The 19,931-nt window shown below is 34.0% G+C and overlaps 2 protein-coding genes and 1 pseudogene across 6 annotated transcripts in view; 1 reads left to right on the forward strand and 2 right to left on the reverse strand.

Moving 5' to 3' along the window:
* LOC128231841 (kinesin-like protein KIF6) overlaps nt 1–7,645 on the reverse strand; it is a 32,297-nt gene extending 24,652 nt beyond the window's left edge. For all 5 annotated transcript variants that reach the window (XM_052945065.1, XM_052945063.1, XM_052945064.1 and 2 more), the window contains exons 1-5: nt 7,594–7,645; nt 4,139–4,473; nt 2,609–2,723; nt 2,123–2,276; nt 1,269–1,483 (exon numbers count right to left, since the gene is read on the reverse strand). In XM_052945065.1, coding sequence (XP_052801025.1) covers nt 1,269–1,483; nt 2,123–2,276; nt 2,609–2,723; nt 4,139–4,373 — 719 coding nt within the window. In that variant the 5' untranslated portion in view covers nt 4,374–4,473; nt 7,594–7,645. The remainder of the gene's footprint in view (nt 1–1,268; nt 1,484–2,122; nt 2,277–2,608; nt 2,724–4,138; nt 4,474–7,593) is intronic.
* Nucleotides 7,646–7,884: 239 nt separating this feature from the next.
* LOC128231619 (archaemetzincin-2-like) lies at nt 7,885–17,033 on the forward strand (annotated as a pseudogene).
* Nucleotides 17,034–17,064: 31 nt separating this feature from the next.
* Nucleotides 17,065–19,890, reverse strand: LOC128231620 (testis-expressed protein 52-like). Its single transcript, XM_052944646.1, has 3 exons — nt 19,756–19,890; nt 18,684–19,232; nt 17,065–18,214 (listed from the first exon to the last, which is right to left on the reverse strand). The coding sequence occupies exons 2-3, from the start codon at nt 19,225–19,227 to the stop codon at nt 17,901–17,903; spliced, it is 858 nt and encodes a 285-aa protein (XP_052800606.1). The 5' UTR covers nt 19,228–19,232; nt 19,756–19,890; the 3' UTR covers nt 17,065–17,900.
* Nucleotides 19,891–19,931: the final 41 nt, after the last annotated feature.

Below are 19,931 nucleotides of genomic sequence, written 5' to 3' on the forward strand. Positions count from 1 at the left end.
TAAATTGATGGCTGTCTAAAATTGACGTGTCAACAAAATGAGTCTTAACCTCCTTAAATCATAGTTTTAGTTTTACTAAATTTTTCATTAAAAGCTTGAGTCTTATGACTTGGCAAAGACAAACATATGGATACAAGGAAATTTCTTCCAATCCTACCCTCTTGAAAAACATCACAATGAACTTGGGTATTTGATAAACAAATATGTGAATTTTGGATACCAATATTATTTTGGTATATATTAATGATATAAGGGTTTTACATGCAAAACAAATTATAGAGAGTAATATAAACATAAATTTATTTCTTAAAAAGGCATAAGGCCCATACACATGGGCAGAATTAGCACATGTCAACATACAACAAGGAAAATAAGGACAACAATTTGAATGGCTTTGGATTTATTAGAGAGGTTTTCAGTGAAAACAATTTGATTATATTTTGTGAATATTGCTAGTTTTGCTTATGCTTACTTATTTTGCTACAAAATAATGGGACATGTTTAAACTTATTATCTGATATCTTTAACAACTCTATCAACTTCATAACATTTTCTCTAATGATAATAATTTTCAAGGTGCATATTATGCCACCTATCCATCTCAATGGATAGCCGATAATTTCATTTTTTTCAAAAGCCATAAATGCTTTGCAATCATATAAATATATTTAGCATGTTTGAATTATTTTTGTAAATATTAATCAATGTGTGTGTTCTAAAATGATATACCAATGTAGGACAGTGGTGAGTTTTCTCAATCAAAAATGTAAATGTAAAATGTTAACTTCAGTCTTTCAATATCATCAATATTTCCTGAACCCCATATCTCACTGCCATACAAAAGTATTGGTTTTATTGTTGTATTAAGCAATTTCAATTTGCAAATCATAGAGTAAGGAATGTATTTTCACTTTATTCTAAGTAACCTAACATGGTTTTGTTTGCTTGATTGGCAAGCTTTTTTTACCTTAAAAGATAGGTTAATTTAAGTAGAAGCAAACAGCAAATATAAACTGTTATAACTTTACGAATAATGTACTTTTGGTCGTTTATTTTACATATTAGTAATCAATAAGCAATTACCAAGATTAAAAGGGGTCACCTGGCATCAAAATTGAACATTGTACAATTAATGTCTATGGAGCTACATGTATAGCAGATCTAGCTTATTTCATCATCAGATTTCTTAACCTTGCAAATCAGAAACTGTAGAATGAAATTTTTGAGTGTCTTTATTCAATACCAATATCAAGTTAATTCCCCCATACCTGACAATGGTATCAGAGTCAATCTTTTTGGCAGTGAGCTGTATGGAGAAGACGGCATGTGAGCGAGATGACCGGTCATGTACGGCAGTAGCAGCTACCTTCCTGTTTGCTTGCCCCTGGAGCAGTAGACTCTGGGCCACATCCTCACTTGCTGCCAGGTGGTTTGTCTGGTTACGCACGATGCACGAGCCACTTGGGCCCTCCACTATTGTCACCTGTGAGTGAAGAATGATAAATCCCAGGTACAAAGTGTAACTTTACAATTTACATAAATTCAAGCAACAAAAAATATTAGGATATATTATGCATAATTGTATATTTATTATACTGAAATGTTTTTGTCATGATAATTAAGTCGACTATAAATTAAATACTTGATTTACATCCCAGCCCGCCCCCTCATTTTTAATGCCCCTTATATTTATTGCCTCAAATAAAAATGTTAAACTAGGGTCTGTCTGGGAATGGTGTTTATTCATACCTTCAATGTATATGTATAAAATTGACATATAAAAAAGGAGTATTGCTACGATCATGTTTGTGGTTCGTCTTGCAACACATTTATATGGTTTATTATTAAAAAGAAAGGGCATGAACACATATTCAATGATCAAACAATCATCTAGACAAATAAAAAATCATCCCCTGGCCACATTAAAAAAAAAATGGATGAAAATTTAACAATTAATTTATATAGGCCTAAACTGTAAAACTGATGTAATTCTCATAATGCAAAATTAGTGTGCGTTTTTTGCTGTTTAAACACAAATGTACAGACAAAAAATAAGAATATGTTATAACAGAAATTAACATAATTTATAAAAACATTCGCTAATGAGCATGAAAGACTGTACCTTAGGGAAAGGTGTGACGAAGGATCCCTGTATTCTGGCCCCAGGGTTGAGGAGATCGTAGGCGACATCCTGATATATCTCGAGGTACGATATATGAACACTTAGATCTTCCTGTGAACGCTTCTCTAGCTCCTTGTAAACCATTGATAGTGCTCTGGATGAAAGTTATACAGAATGATATGGTCATGTTGTGTGGCATTGGATAATTTTATAACAAACAAATGAACTTTACAGGTTAACGTTACAGAACTACTTCCCTGGTGGCCTTTTCAATGAAGGATTTTAGTTGTTACTGCAGTTATCTTGAATCTGTATAAACATCACAACTGGCAACAAACTGATTGTTTTTATTTCCTTAACATTATGTTAATCTGTAATACTGGCAAGTTTTATTCACACAAATTTGTAGCAAACTAATACATATATGACACAAAGACCATTTCAATTTAATACTAAGAGGGACTAAGATCTTTACAGGACACTAACCTTGGTTCTAGACCTCTAGAATGATAGGTTTTAGCACTTCCTTCCACAGTATAGGTCTTTCCTGTACCTGTTTGTCCATATGCAAATATGGTTCCATTGTAGCCATTCAGAAATCCTGTAATGATAAGTTTAACAGCAACTGAATTATATTGGGAATAGAAAATGTTTTAAAACATAAAAGTACTTGTTTGGGAAAGGATAACAGTGATTAAGTTAAAACTTTATTTATTTTTACCATGATTGTTGTTACTGAGTCACTTTAGTTGGCAAGATGTTGCCCCAGAGTGGTCTTCTGTTGTGTGTGTGGGGGGGGGGGGGGGGGGGGGGACCGGCAAACCCAGAGAATACCCAATTGTCTGGTTTGGTGACCACCAAACAAACTCAAAAGCACCTTGGTGAGAAGCTAGTGCACTTACCACTGCGCTAACCATACAACCAACAGTGATAAAAAGTGTATACATGTAAAACAAGATCGCCAACCATCGCAAAAAAGGCCTGTCCTCTTTTTAGGAACTTTAAGCCAGATTTAGAGAGCAGACACTGTCAATACACTTGCCAATTCAAAGTTCATAACTGAGGCAACATGGCTGATATTGAAGTAAGTTAACAAGATATTATGTCCTTACACATTCTGATTCAATTTTTATAGGAAAGGATTAAATCTCTAGAGTGACTCAAGTTCTTATTAATACCTAGTTAACTTACTTACAAAAATCGGTCTTGTCCGATCAATGACTTTAGAAGGGTTTGTCAAATCATCACCCTATTTGGGCAGAATGTGTATGGACATAACATCTCAGACAAGTTTGATAGCCAGTCGTATTGCTTGAGTCACTCTTGAGTTATCAACCTTTAATTATAGAAATGACCTAAAATCGGTCTTGTCAGATCAATAACTTTAGAATCATTTTATCCAATCATCACCAAATTTGGTCAAAATGTGTAAGGGAGTAGCATCCCTGACAAGATTGATAACAAGTCTAAAGTCATTGATCGGACAAGACCAATTTATGTAATTTCAATAATTAAAAGGAGATTACTCTCAAGTGACAAGAGCGATATTGCTGATTATCGAACTCGTCTGAAATATTAAGCCCATACACATTCTGACCAAATTTGATGATGATTGGACAACGGCTTCTTAAGTAATTGATCGCCTACCAGCCCAACTATCTGCCATAGGTGAAACTACAATATGTCCATTTCTATGAACAGCGTATAATTGACCCAATAGGTAAATACATGGCGATATAAAAGTAGATTCACATAATGACACTTCAATGTTCAACAAGGGACATAACTTAAAAACTATTTTGCAACAATGGTGGGACTTGTTATGCATATTTATTGTTATCTTTAACACAATCATCTAATTATTCTATGAGAATATCATAAGGGAGTTTATGGCCAAAGGTCTTATCTTTTTGTAAGACAATGCTGAAGAATAAGTTGAAGACACAAGCACTATGACAAAATTTCACTTTTTACAAATAATACAACAAAAAAACAAGCATAGTCAGGTTGACCAACCTTTGACAATTTCCAGAGCAGCAACATCAAACACATCCTGCTGGGAGGCGTCCTGCATGAAGATATGGTCAAAGTTAAACTCATGGTTGATGGTTGATCGCGAGCCTTTGCTGTTTGAATTGAAATCCTTGAGTAACTCGGGCACTCTAAGGTACAGTGTGGAGTTTGATGTCTCATGTTCTGGGTATGTCAATGATGTTGGCTTAATACGGCAAAAAGTCTTGATGTTGGGCATTTTGGCTGAGTTTCTGCTAGGTTACTGTTTCATGAGGCATTCTTCTTGTTTCTTATTTGTAATGGCTAGCATTTTGACTGGTTCATTTAGTTGATTACCTCTGAAAAAAGAAAAAAAAGAAAATTTAATTTTTAGACTACATGTAGTTAAAACAAAATTCAGGTCAATCAAGGTTGTGCCTTTTATGTCTCATTAAAACCCATTATGAACTTTACAAACAATAAACAAAATAAAGAATTAGAGGTAAATGATGAAAAACATGATAATAATTTATTGACCTGCATTGTCCTCCAGTAAATTATCCCTTCTGTAACACACAATACTGACTTTGGAATTTAGTAGATAAAAGATTCAATACAGGGCATTGTTCTAAATCAATATAATTCATGCTGAATATAAACCTTGATTTGGGCATTGACAAGGCCCATTTAACAAAGTCTTAGGTTTATCTCCCCTGCATGTAACAACAAGGTTTATAAGGTAATGGTGATATTTATTGCAATTTTATGTCTACTTGTTAAATTTTAATGTCAAGTCTTTGTTTGTGTGCCATAAACGTTTGACTGATTTCATATGTTTAAAATGTTGTTGTAAATGTAATTTAATTGGCCATTGTACTGAATTTCATTAAAAAAAATCATAAAAATAAATCAGTGAACATTTGTTGAAATTTGGTGTAAGATCGCAGAATGATCAGAGAAAGCAATATTTTATAAGTGGCATAGCGATAAGTGAAAAAATAATTTTCTGAATAAATCTCTCACTCTGTGTAGAAGATGCTTTTTCCTGTTAATGCACATTCAAAATATTATTGACAATATACATTCAAACCCAGTCAATGATCTGATGATTTCATTTGGCAAAAAGCTTCAAAGGGTCTGAGTCTTGTTTACCATATAACTTATTTCAGCGCATCCTCAACAACAGCTCTTACAGTGGATTGTCAAATACAGATCTGACGAGAAAGGGAGGTTCCAAAATATGATTAACACAGCATTGTTAAGAGAAGCAAAAATATTACAAATGCAGTAACATTCCCATTGGCATAGAAACAAAGATGATAATTCTTTTCTACTGGTATATTGGCATGCCCCAAAAGATGTTTTTGGGGTATGTTTTCTATTTCTTGAATCTAAACAATGGTAACATTGACTCAAATTTAAAAAAAGGCTTTTTACTTCTCAGTAAAACATTAAATTTCCTGACCATTTGTTTTCAAAGTACTTTCTGATGTAATTATTTAATATAAAATGCTACAGTTATTTGTTAGCTAATTTGTGGTTCACACATTTAACACACACAGGTCTTTAAATGACACACACTTGGTGTGTCTATTTTCGCATTAGATGTTTTAGTACTGTAGTTAATCTGTATGAAAACATTCAGTCAGTTGACTTTCATGATTATCCAGCCAATAACCAATATTATCATATTTACAAAACACAGATGAACTGCAACTTTAAAATATTTAATCATATACACTCATAATCTTTAAAGGTGAAAGTCCATCAACAATGTTAAAATTAACACTTCCACCAAGACAAATAAAGATGTCAATGACGTCACTTGTTTCATCAGCATCACATAACATATTACCAATCACAAGCATCAATTTTTAATTATCATTAAGAGGTATTTCAAATATTTGAAGTTTGATCTGTTCCTCTTATAAAGCTGCATCGCATGATTTTGGTCCTGCAGACATAATTATTACAAATTAATTAATCATTAATAAAAAATGATTTTTTTATGTACTGGTATATCATTTCTTCCAAACTTTTTTGTGATGATGCATCATTTTCTTGATCATTTATGACCAATGGTTTACCCATGTTTCCATGGCAACTACGTATTCTGTCCTTGCTTATTTTGACTGCATTCATAGTCTGTGTTTAAAATGGCCCAATGTTTTGAAAATGAATCATCATTTGTTTCTGATTTTATGTTCCATAAAGATTCTATGTTAAGAAACCTATAAAAATTATAAAGTTGTGATATTGATACGCTAGTTAATGTTGCATGTCATTTGAAAAATGTACTTTCGTAATGACGTCATGTGAATGACATCAAATTTGGTATTCAAAGAAAACATTGTCTCATGTAAACATTTATCTTGCTCAATATTAGTAATATCATGAAAAATTAACAATCTGATCATTAAAAATAGGCTGTCAAGGGGCACGTGACCTTTAAACAGCAGACTCAAGGCAGAACCTTGGTAACCATTATATCGTTGATAGAGAAGAAGTATGTCAATCAGTCACTGACCACTCTAGACGAAATTCTTCAGACTACGGCACTTGACATACTAATTTATATGTACATATAAATAAACATGACAGAAACATGAATCTAAAATCCCTCAATATCTATCCCTTAAAAGGCCTGTGTCAATTATGTAACTTAATAAATGTATCAATAAAACATTAACAGGCACATAGTTGCATATTACACGAGATAAATTTAAAAAAATTGAAATTTTGGTCTAGCATAGTGCACCAGACAATTGTAAACACGGCCCCCCCCCCCCCCCGGTCAGGGGAATAGCGGGGACTTTGACCTTCGGTCAAGCAAAGCCAGGGTAAAATCCCTGCCCTAATGAGAGAAACTGCTGGTTAAATCCCTGCCAAATAGCCCCGCACCCTAGGGACCATAGGTAAGGACCATTCCCCGTAATTTTTGGCGTGAAGACAAAACCAACACATTTACTCAGCACTGCAGGGCCACCTGAAAGGTAAAAACACGGTCCATTTCCCGGACTATCCTTGGTATACCCCTGGACCTGGGGGTGGCCGTGGTATCAATTGACTGGTGCATAGCTGTTATTGGCAAAATTTCCTGTTATTTGCAAAATTACCCGGCAGGATGTGACGCCCCCACCACATCCGTGGTTATAACCCAAATCAACACCCAAATTATTATTACTTAATTACACTTCAACACATCAGCATAACCAGACCTGGGTTTTTAAGGATCATGAATAAATTGGTAATAACTTAAAAATTAAGATAATTTAAATATTTTTGTTAAATTTATTTAAAAATTCTTAATTTCAAAATTAATTGACAATTAGTCCACTGAAATTAATTGGCAATTAGTGAATTACTGAATTAGTCAATTTCAAAAAACTATATTGACAATATGACATCTATCAGATTTTAATTGTTCAGGTCTCCAAATAAAAATTACTAGATTGTGCGATGAAAAAGTGATAAATTACCAGTTTAATTTCCTAAGGTAAGAACATGATTGGAACATGTTTACATTTTCCGCCATATTGTATCCATGTCAGACAAAATATCACAAATCCAGAGCAAACGAACGCATAAGAAAAACGTTAAAAGTTAGTTAGTGCATCATGTATGTTTGGGGTACAAACATAGTTATGATATTGAATTAAAACCATATAAAGAATACATTAAATTATTTCTGATCTAATTAATTTAATGAAGAAGCAATAAGTTTATAATTTTAAAACAGAATTTCGTTCTCTACAATTCGTCTTTATTCAGGAAATCGTACACTCTAATTTAGTTTGTAAACAGTAAGAGAAAGCAGTGAGACACTGTTTTAGATAAAAAATTTGAAGTTGACAACCACTTTATACTTGTAAACATACCGTAGAGTATATGTGTACAAAGGTAAGTTATTAAACACGACACGTACAATGAAATAACAGAACGGTTGGATCAATGTTGTGGAATTGTGTATATTATCTCAGGTTAAACACCACTGAATCTTTTGTCAGCGTTCAGCCTTTACTGTACAGGGATTTTGACTTTGCTTATTTGTCTCCTTCACAAAGTGTTGCTAAGTTATAAAAAACACGAAACATCAAAAGACTGTCTTATGCTTATTTTCTTGCACAACTGCTAATAGTCTAAAATAATAGACGTGTTATACGGGATTCTTCCAATCCCTAACGTCTAAACGGGAATGTGCAAAAAACGGAGGTGTTTTAAAAATATTGAAATTGTTTTAAGTGAAGTATTTTATGGTTGAAAATGATCATAAAGAGTTATATTCATATTTTACCATGTAAGTGAAATGTTAGTTTGCACTAAACAAGCATTTAATGCATTAAAACAAGTTGTTTACCTTTCCAATAAAACGAAAGTTGACTGACACAGAAAACAATTATGCGAAGGCGAACAACTCGATGCAATCGTAATAACTCGGCCTCCTCTGACAAAGCTTCGAGATAGACCTCGTTATACAATCGTAACAACTCTGCCATGGCTGAAATGTTCCGAGCGATTTAAAACTGTGCCCTAAAGCCTTGCAGGTGCCCTTCATGTATATATCGTTATGTTTTGACAGAATGAAATGAAAAAAATATAAAATAACATTATCTGGAAATATTTCTTGTTTTTATGATATTTTATAGACTCTATATGCTTTAACCCGGAATCCTGATCGGAACAACTACCCACTTTTGATACTAAACAATTTGTACGTGAAGGATTTGCCATATCAAAAATCTAAAAAAAATCCGCCAACCTACATTTATTTGGACTAAACTGCTAATACATAATCAGGGTTCGAATTTAGACTCGCATACTCGCAAAATGTGAGTGACATTTGCAAATTGCGAGTGACTTTTATTCAAGCTCGCAAAATTCTGCGACTGGCTTTTTCTAGACCACAAAATGTTAAAAGGAAAGTAGAATAAACATGAACTCAACTCCCCTACGTAGTCGAGTGTAAACAGCCTATAAATGGCATGTTTACACTACCAGTATAAAGAAGAAATTACGGAGTCACGCTCTAGTAAGTTTTCAAAAATAGAACAAATACGGAAAAGGCTGAGTTTTATCGCGAATCTTTCCGGGATGCTCCGAGTCGTGCATAATACAAAGTAAATACAAATGACGTAAACCTAGCTCAATCACTGGCTAAATTTAGCGCTTTCGCGCACTATATGTAAACCCCATCAACCTTTGAATATATTTCCGCCCAACTGTCAAAGTGAATAGACTTCGTCGATCGATATATTTCATGATCAAAAGCATCCACGCTACATTTACTGTTGCTTTTATTGATTTTAAATTTATAATGTTATTGTTTTTAATACTTATAGACTAAATGAAATCTGTAGCGTGCTTGCCGAATGTGTATTACCCGAACGCGAGGGTAAATATACAAAGTGAAAATGTCAAATTATTGGACAGCTTTGTTATCAAAAAGCGGCCAGTATCTGATGAGTCTCTCCGTACCCCCCAAAAAAGAATAAGCTATCAACAAGGTTTAGTAGTCGAGTCACTCAAGATTGATACTTTTTAATATTCATAATATGTCTTAGGTGTAAATTTCTACTTTAATTAGACAATATTATAAGGGAATAGAGCAAATAATAAAATTGCAAGTTGATTTTTCATTTTGCGAGTTGCCTCAAAAAGCACTCGCAAAATTTTGCGAGTGCTCCTCAAAGTTAAATTCGAACCCTGCATAATGCACCAGTCAATTGTAACCATGGCCCCCCAAGGTCCGGGGGTATACAGGGGATAGCCAGGGAAATTGGCCCTGTTTTTACCTTCCCAGTGGCCCCGAAGTGCCGGGTGAATGCGGTGGTTTTGTATATGCGCCAAATATAGCGGGGAATGTGCCTTACTTAGGGTTCCTGTGGTGAGGGGGCTTTTGGCGGGGATTTTACCATCAGTTCATCCCCACAGTGTGGAGGTTCTACGCGGGCTTGGCTGGACCGAAAGTCAAAGTCCCCACTATTCCCCAGACCTGGAGGAGCCATGGTTATAATTGACTGGTGCATAAATTTATCAATAAATGAATAATAAATAATCTACATTTTATTGCGTTTTGGTCTGATTCAATCATCTGACCTGGGACAATGTAGTCTAAAATAGTAAACGTGTTATTAGGGATTCTTCTAATCCCTAACGTGTAATCAGGTTTGTGCATTAACAGTAACAGTGGGTTTGAAGAACATTGAAATTGTATTTTGAGAAGTATTTTATGTTTGAAAAAGATTATGAAGGTTTATATTAATATTTTACCATGTAAGTGCAAAGATATTTTGCTCAAAAAAGCATTAAATGCGTTAAAAAGCAGGATTCGAGATAGACCTTGTAAATACAATCATAAGAGCTTGGCCATTTTTTATGAAATGGAAAAAAACACATCAAACTCATAATAATTTGTTGGATATTTATTTTTTTGTGTACGGAACTGATATAAAATAACATTATCTGGAAATATTTCTTGTTTTTATGTTATTTTATAGGCGCAATAATTATGCCTTAACCCGGAATCCCGATCGGAATAACTACCCACATTTGGTACTAAACAATTTGTACATGAAGGATTTGCCATAACAAAAATCATTAAAAAAAATCTGTCAGCGTACAATTATTTGGACTACCCTGGTAACAAATCCTACCCTGACATAAGGGCAGAATCTAGAAGCCTGTAAACAGTTTCCAATCTGTTATGAGAAGTACCGGTAAAACAGCAAAATTTAAGAATTGGTCCACCACCTATGGCATTATTAATATTTTATCCATCATTATCTATCTATCTATTAAAATAAAACATCACGTTTTTGGAAATGGCAAATTTTTCACACACATTGTGTTGTCTCCATTTTGGGCCAGTTATTTTGATTAGGATTCAGGGTCAAAGCATATTACTTCTATTAAAGATCATAGAAACAAGCCAAATATGTTATTTCATGTGGACCTCATCATGACATAAGTTAAAACCATTCTTATACAAGTTTTAAATATCTGAATTTTAATTTAACTTCAAATTAATTAACTTTTAAAAATATCGAAACTATATTTTAAGAACACAGAATGGGTACTGCTTGGAGTGTATTTTTAGCCGGATTTTTCATTGAAAAATTACGGGTTATAGAAAGGCAAAACCCGGGTGGGTGGGCGTTAACAATTCTGTGTTAAACTTTTCATTTTATGTAATAAAATCAAGAGTTTTTATCCAATGGTTATCAAACTTGGTCAGACTATTTGTCGGCATGTTATCTTGAATATATATGAATATGGGTCATCTTGGGTCAAAATCTAGGTCACTAGGTCAAATCTTAGAAAAAATATTTCCAAGTTATAAATTCAACATTTTTTTCATATCTTGATGAAACTTGGTCAGAATATTTGACTGCATAAAATCTTGATTATTTTTTATATCGGTCATCCCAGGTCAAATTCTAGGTCACTAGGTCAAATCTTAGGAAAATCTTTCCACGTCATAAATTCAACAATTTTTGTCAAATCTTTATGAAACTTGGTCAGAATATTTGTCTGCATAATATCTTGAAAGTTCTTCAAATGAGTCATCCCCGGTCAAAATCTAGGTCACAAGTTCAAATCTTTATAAAACTTTGGTCAGAATATTTGTCTACATGTTGTCTTAAACATTTGTGAATATGGATCACCTCAGATCAAAAACTAGGTCAAATCTTAGGAAATATTTTCCCGATGTGATGTCATCTTAGATGATAAAGTGTGTCATCTAAGGCCAAAAACTAGGTCTCTCGGACAGATCTTATTGGAAAAGCTGATGTTTTTATAAAATGATAAATATAAATATGGGTCTTTCTGGTTAAAAAACTAGGTCACTAGCTCAAATCCTAGGTTTACAAAATTGCATCGTCAAATAAAAAATCTGGCTTTAATGAGGCGTTGCCGCATTGGCGTCTTGTTCAAGAGTTAGATATGCAAGACTGTTGTCTGTGTCATAAAAAGCTTTGTTTACCTACGGAAGGTTAACTTAATATAAATTAATATAAATGAATCTGGAAACAATTTCAAAAGGGGTCCAAGCCCTGTTACTCTGCTTTAGGTATGAATCCCTCATACTCAAACAGAGCCCTGGCTTACTTTTATGATTGACAATTATCGGGCGATACTATTTCCCGGTCTCTCCTCATAAAATCCGGTCTCATCCGGTCTCATAATTCCCGGTTCATAACATATGGCCCCAGGCAACGGATTGTGTTGCCGATGTTTGTAAAACTAATTTGACAGTCTTATTTGCTTTTATATGTAACAAAATAGAATAAAATATTTTAATATTATGTCTTAATTTATGCAATTTGTTATAGGTCTAAACTAGTTATGCAATTTGTTTAAGGTGTAGAGAAAGATGCGATGGCAATAAAAATGCTCATGTTGTTTAATAAAGGATTGAGGACGGCTAGAGTAACTTAGAATTGCACCTTCTAAATTATGTTATGTCAAAGTTGGTTTATTGTTCTTCCTCTTCTGTTTAAAAACAAACAAACATGATAATGTTTAAGCAGTCCAGCTATGAGTGTGAACGGTTCTCTTTGAAGCAGTGCGTGTGTAATAAAACTGGCTAATCCGTTTATCATGTCCTTAACTAGGGACATGCGCTAAACTTTTTATTCAAAGTCGTCATGATTGTTGGAACTACGATGCTACAAATTTATAAAAAGTAACAAATCACAGCTTGTGATTACTCAAGTTCCACGAGTTCTAGACTACAACATACTAATGGACATGCCTGTGGTGTCTTTGCAATTGCGAATGCTGTAGAATTTTGTTTTAAGAATGGCTGTGTAAATACAAATGTCAATTTCGTTGAAAGTCAGCTGTCTAGAAAATAAAAAAAATCTGTTTCATAAAGAAAATTAAAAGTCACGATCCCTAAGACTTTCAAAATATAATAAAAACATTCTGTTTATGTGAAATGCCAGAATTTGTCGATAGTGATTTGCAAAAATAGAACATGCGGGAAAAGATTCCACATCAAATGCGTCTGCATAAAAATTAAAAATAGACGATCAGTTGGCAGAAATACATAAGACAACTGGTCGTGGCAGTGCATCTCCTTTAACAAAATTAATAGTTAAACAAAATAAAAATGTAAGAATTCCTGAAGTACTGAGTTAACTTACAAATTTGATTTACATGTATTCATGCATTTCTATTTGTATTACTATTATCAAAAGTATACTTATAACTGAATTTAATAAGGAAAAAAACACAATGTGTTTATTATTCATAACATTAATTTTAGTACATATGCATATATTATGTTTTTATCTTTGCCTTAATTTATTATTTGTTTTATTGATATAAAATATGAAATAAATGGTGACATAATTATCATCAAATATCTGATGTTTTAATCAACTGTAATCTTTTGTAATCCTATTACCCCCCGCGGTCATTCACACCTTCTCGATCACGCCCGATAGCTACTATACAATTTTGAAAACAGAGACCGGAGGAGACCGGGACCGGATGAGACCGGGACCGGGAAATAGTATCGCCCACAATTATCAGCTGTTAGAGCCTGTTACACTTAAAGTTCTTATTATTATGTTTTGCCTCGCTAAAAATTTGATCTTGTAGTTACCGGTAATTAACACAGTTGTCTATGTTAATATACGTGAACTCAGATAAAAATATTAAAATACCACTTTTATAATTTATTATGTGTAAGAATCATTAGATCTAATGAAAACATATTTTACATACCTTTGTCTGCTCTGCATAATTTATTATAATGATAAATTTGTTGTTTGTTTTCATGTATCTATTCTATTTATAGGATGCGGTATGGGGATTTCTGCATCATCTCCAGCAAGGCGCTATAAAACGTTGATTGGAGACCTAGAAGAGGACATATCAAGTGTTGAACACAAGATGTACAGCCTTAGCCAGTATGTTCTTGACCAGAACAGTGATATGCTTGGAAAACACAGACCAGAACTTGATATGTGCATCATAGACACTTGGTCTGCAAAAAATGTTCATGAAGAAGACAACGGATCCAAGAAAAATGATAGAGCTGATGAGAAATTTACATTGTTTCAATTAATGATCTCAGAGAAACCATATTTTTGCTCACAAACATTCACTCAATGGAATACAATTTATAAGTTTGACCAGTGGTGGACTCCATGTTGTAAGAAGGGAACAAAGATTTACATACAGCCTGTAGAAAGCTTTCCACAGTTTTTGACTGATTTTGAAATAGATTTGAAGCATTTGGGAGGCTCTCATGACTTTTTTTGCATTATTGAAGAGACTTCTGGAAGCTTATTTTGATGGAATGACAATAGATATATTACCAAATGTGAACTTTCACGATTCTAAATGGAAAATTAAGACAAGGTTTCATCATAAGACCAACAGTAAGCAATATCATGTGACAGATTTCTTTCCAAAATTAAGAAGTGTGAAACCAGCAGATGGCTACTGTGTTCTTGGTCTTTCATGGACAGATCTCTATCCAACTGAAAAACTGAACTTTGTGCTTGGAGAGGCTCATTTTGGATTTAAGTCTGCTATCTTCTGCTTTGGAAGGTGTGAGCCTAAAATATATGACCCAGAGACATTTAAAGACATTGATGAAATGGATGCCAAACTGCTGTGGAGAATCATCAAGGTATGTGGAATAACATTGACACTGTTAATGGCATAGCGTTGACAATGCTAATGGCATAATCTTGTCACTGTTATTAAGTCATAATGATAAATGCAGGAAAGGAATAAAATGTAAATTAATCATTGAAAAGCCATACATAAACAGAAGCAATTTAGTGCTAGCCTGTCTGAAAAGATTTACGTCTATCCTTCACATAATATCATTGCATATTTCACATACTGTTCAAATTTCAAATTACTTTATGGAAATGTCTATGTTATCCTATATGTTTTGTAATAAATTCGTTTACAAGTGTGTCTTATCTCCACAGGTCGTTAGCCATGAGACGTGCCACCTGTTTGGACTGATGCACTGCTGGTATTTCCGTTGTAACATGAATGAGAGCTGCAGCATGGCAGAGGCTGCCTCCCAGCCCCTCTTCCTATGCCCTGTGTGTCTCCGCAAGCTCCAGCATGCATGTGGCTTCGACCTCATCAACAGATACCGCAGAATTCTGGTCATTCTTCAGGACATTGTCAGTGTGTTTCCATCACAAGAGATTGAACAATCAATCCAATGGCTGGAAAAGTGCCTTAAGTTCTTGTTAACAGACAAACTGTGATATAAGTTTCTGAAATAGCTCAATGATGTCAATTTATATCTTTTGTCATTTTTGTGTCGCCTAAAAAAGCAACATAGATATTAACCAGTATTTATCATCCAATCATGATCAAACATGGTGACAGTGTTGTGTGTGTAATGAATCAGTCAAGAGTGATCGTGGGATAAATAGCCACAGTAACTCCAGAGTTATGCCCCTTTTGCATTAAAATACATGTAGCAGGTTTATATCTTGTGGAGGTCATAACTGATTATCCTAACTTGTTGACAATGTATGTTGGCATAATGTCCAGGCCAAGTTTGATCATAAGATGAATTGCCCCAAGTGGGTGGGGAATGCCAAACAAACTGTTTATTAGTTGTGGCCTAATCAGTTCTTAATTTTCAAAACAGTTTACAGTAATGGGCCTCCTGAACAGGCGACACATTCAATGTCGCTGAATTCTAGTTAGTAGAAGGGCATTATTGGCTTACGGTATTCTTTATTATACCCCTAGTAGGCCTACAAACGAAGTTTGAGGGGGTATATAGGAGTGAGCTTGTCGGTCTGTCGGTTTTCATGGTTTCCGGACGATAACTCATGAAAGGCTAGACAGATTTGAAAAATGTTTGGTACACAGGCGAAACATCAGAAGATACAGGTCAAGTTCCATATTGGGGCTGGTGGGGCCAAGGTCAAGGTCACTGTTACTAAAAATAGAAAAACGGTTTCCGGACGATAACTCATGAAAGGCTCGACAGATTTGAAAAAATTTTGGTACACAGGTGTAACATCAGAAGATACAGGTCAAGTTCGATATTGGGGCTGGTGGGGCCAAGGTCAAGGTCACTGTTACTAAAAAAAGAATAAGGTTTCCGGACGATAACTCGTGAAAGGCTAGTTTTAGTGTTATTTAGAATCTCAATGGTTAATACCAAAATTTTTATGTTAGTTTCGTAAATTCTGATTTTTCTGAAAGAATGAATTCATTATCAACAATGTTTACATAATTTGAACAGTTATAAAATGGTCTTGCTTTATAACTTAGATGCTAGGCAGGTTAATTAAATTATCTTCACAAGCAGAAGTTGAAAAATGAACACAAAATGCAGAAGTGCTCTTAATGCGTTACATTTTGTAAGTAAGGTGGATCCAGGGAAATTCCTCCAGTGCCCGTCATTAAAAGCTAGTTACATTAATGTTACCGAAATTATTTTGTTTGAACAAACTTATCATTTTTGTAGCATATCCTAGGGAAAATAAATTAAATGTCTTTAACTTAACATGTACTTATTATTTACCTAGTTTGTTTTTTTGAAGAAGGAAATTAAGGTATTGTTATGGTTGTTGTCATGACTGTGGAATTTAACAAACTCATGAAACTTGGTACATAATTATGTTACTATTCAGGAAATCAGGAAATGTACATATTAACATGTACTCTTATTATTTGACTGTTAATATAGAGGTACATGATTGTATGCATGACAGATGTCAGACCAATAAAGACATTCTTATGGAAATGATCAAGGCGAGTTTCTGTTGTTGCTTGCTGACACATCTTGTATATCATTGTGATGTACATGTAGGTGGGCTTGTTAGGCATAGCTTTGCCCCAACAGTGGTATTAATGTTGCACAGTTGCAATTACAATGATTCAAGTAATTGACTTATTGACCAACAAAAAAAATGTTTTTTTCTGTTTTAATTGCAACAACAAAAATAACTAACATAATGGTACATGTAATGTTATAAAAAACAAAGATTTAAAAAGGTATGTTATTCATTTCAGCTATTTACATCGACAAAAAATAAAACATACCTAAACATATCACAGAAAAGATCAAGGCTTCATTAATATTTCACTAATGTTATACTTTGTATTGCAAGAATGTTTTTTTTATAAAATAAACATAAAATATGTGTCAAAAGATTGAATTAACAATAACAAGTGTAAGTCACATCAACACTTATATGGGTCAAGTTCAAGTAAGGCACACATAACTGAAACAATAAATATGTATGTTAAAATATTGTAATAAAATACATAAAATCTGAAAACATGATTTATTTAGAGTGATCATGAACACAACAATTTCTAGTAAATGTGTACAAATCTAAATAAAGTCTTACTGGTGAGTGTTCAAAGCATGAATAGAAATTCTACAAAGTATTGGGCAGAAAAGAGCTTGTTAAATTATCCAGCCTTTAATGGAATTCAATTATCAGTTATAAAGAGTAGTTCAGCAGTGAATGCCCATTATCTTAAAGTATCACAAAAAGGTTAACATGAGAATCAGAAAACAGAATACTATGTTTCAAACTTGAGAGCTGTTATTATTTATGAGATCTTACAGAAAATATAAATGCTGTTCACCATTCAGAAACAAAGAATTTCCTTAGAGTTTCATAGTATTTACTGTCATGGCAAATACTGAAAGTTGTCAACAGGTTCTGTTTTAGTAAAATCATATCACTTCCTTAGGTATGTTAAACCACTTCACACAGTCATGATAAGAACCATAGACCACATATTATATCATTATCAAGTATTCTATTCAAGTGATAGAGGCTGGAGGGTTGACAGGGGAGGGGGCTATCTGGCCAATCTGGTGACCGGGACTCTGGCGCTCTCTCTCCTTCATCCGGCCTTCAAGCTCCTTTCTCTTTCTGATCTCCTTCTTAACAGAGTCATACTCTGGGTTGTTAATCTTGTATGACAGCTTCCACAGGTGGGGTCGGGACTTTGGTACGTATCGCTGACCAAGAGAGTCCGTCTTCTGGTTTGCGGGTGGAGGAGTGGGCGGGCGCTCAACAGGCTTTATCAAGTGGGGTTCATACTTCTTGAAATTCTCAGGTGGTAGAATATGACCTGAAGGAGATCAAGTGGAAACATAAAATACAAAGGTCCTAAGTATAATTTTATCATTTAAGGCATGCATTTTGATACAGATTAGATAATTATAAGCCATAGAATTCTTCTAGAACCAAGTGTTAGTAAGGCAAACACAATGCTTTTTATGGAAGTTTATGAAATTTATTACAAAAGATAATGAACCAAATTGTTACAGCATTGTACTTGTACATGAAACAGTACAGGCATGCCTTTATATTACAGTAACAAATAAAAATGACGTTCAAATAAAATATTGCCATATCGATCTAAAAAATATGCCTAAATATTTAAAGTGATGTATGCTATACATATTAATTGCATATTATATTTTTCATAGATGTTTAAGTTATACAAGTATTTAAAGATGTTAACATCAAAATGTAAAATATTAAGTTTAGTGCTGCCAAATTGGCATTTCGAATTTTAAAAAAAATGTGAACCATACCTTGTTCATCTATTGGGGGATTCCTACTCATACTTTTGATCCTCAGTTTTCTGAACTCCTCTAAGTCTGCCTTAGTTCTTGACATTGCCATTGACTTGAATTTATCGTCATTGAACAGTCTGGTTTCTCTGATGTACTTTTCAAATGTTTGTTGACCTACTTTAGAGGGGGAGGGAATATTAAGCGGATACATTGCTGCTATAATGTCTGACATTTTGCCGCCAGCACTTGTATGGAAACCATACTGCCTTCGAAAGTTTCTCCATACATTTGCATTAAAACTTTCATCTGGCCTCTGAGGAAAAGGAGCATCATGCTTCCCAGCCTCCAGCCATAGTTTATACTCAACAGTTGGATGACCATGTGCAAACGTTTCAGTGTTTGAACGAAGATAATGGTTACATTCAATGTTGAGCATGGTCTTTGGTGGTTTCCTTACGGCCAGCCGTTGTATGGGACGAGGGTGAAATCCAGGATGGTGGACGTCCTGGGGTTTCATGAGGTTTTCCCTTTCCTCTATCGTTGGCATGTTGGCTGTCAACATAGCAACTGAAATCAGGGGAAATTTATGTTTTAATGGAAAATTTTAGCACTTATTTAATAATGTACATACAAACCATTATTGTGACATCACTAATGATTTTCCTTGATTTTTGTCAAAAGACATTTGTCACATGCGTAGAACAGTAAGTAACCTGACAAGGGATTGAACATATGATCCCTTCCTTGCACGTCTACCAACTGAGCTAATGATACATACATGTACATGTAAAATGATGAACCTGTATTTCCAGCTTAACCTGTACTCAAAGCTGTCACACATGTTTAATGGACATTGATGACTTCGACAAAAGTCTTTGTCATTGACTTAATTGTAACAAGGACTCTCATATATATCTTAATCAGTATGTCATGTTGTCTTTGTGTTAATCAACCAGTGATAATCTTTTATAATTGGGGCACCTGTTTCAACCATGTTATGGTCTCATTTGATAACCAAGTCCTTATTGTCATATTACGGTATTTGTTTTAATAAAAGTATTAAAATATTCGAATGGTAATATATACGTACGTTTTGCATTCACAATTTATAATAATGTAACATTTTTAATGGAAATTTATTTTTGACAGCTTTGGTCCGCCATTTTGAAACAGTGTAAACGTCTCCATAACAGCATGTGATCCCGCGAGACTGTCAATTCAATATAGACAGCTCTTCCAACGACATTATGATTGTCAGAATTTCCA

This window comes from Mya arenaria, chromosome 4, assembly GCF_026914265.1.
Source record: "Mya arenaria isolate MELC-2E11 chromosome 4, ASM2691426v1".
Classification (NCBI taxonomy): Eukaryota; Metazoa; Mollusca; class Bivalvia; order Myida; family Myidae; genus Mya; species Mya arenaria.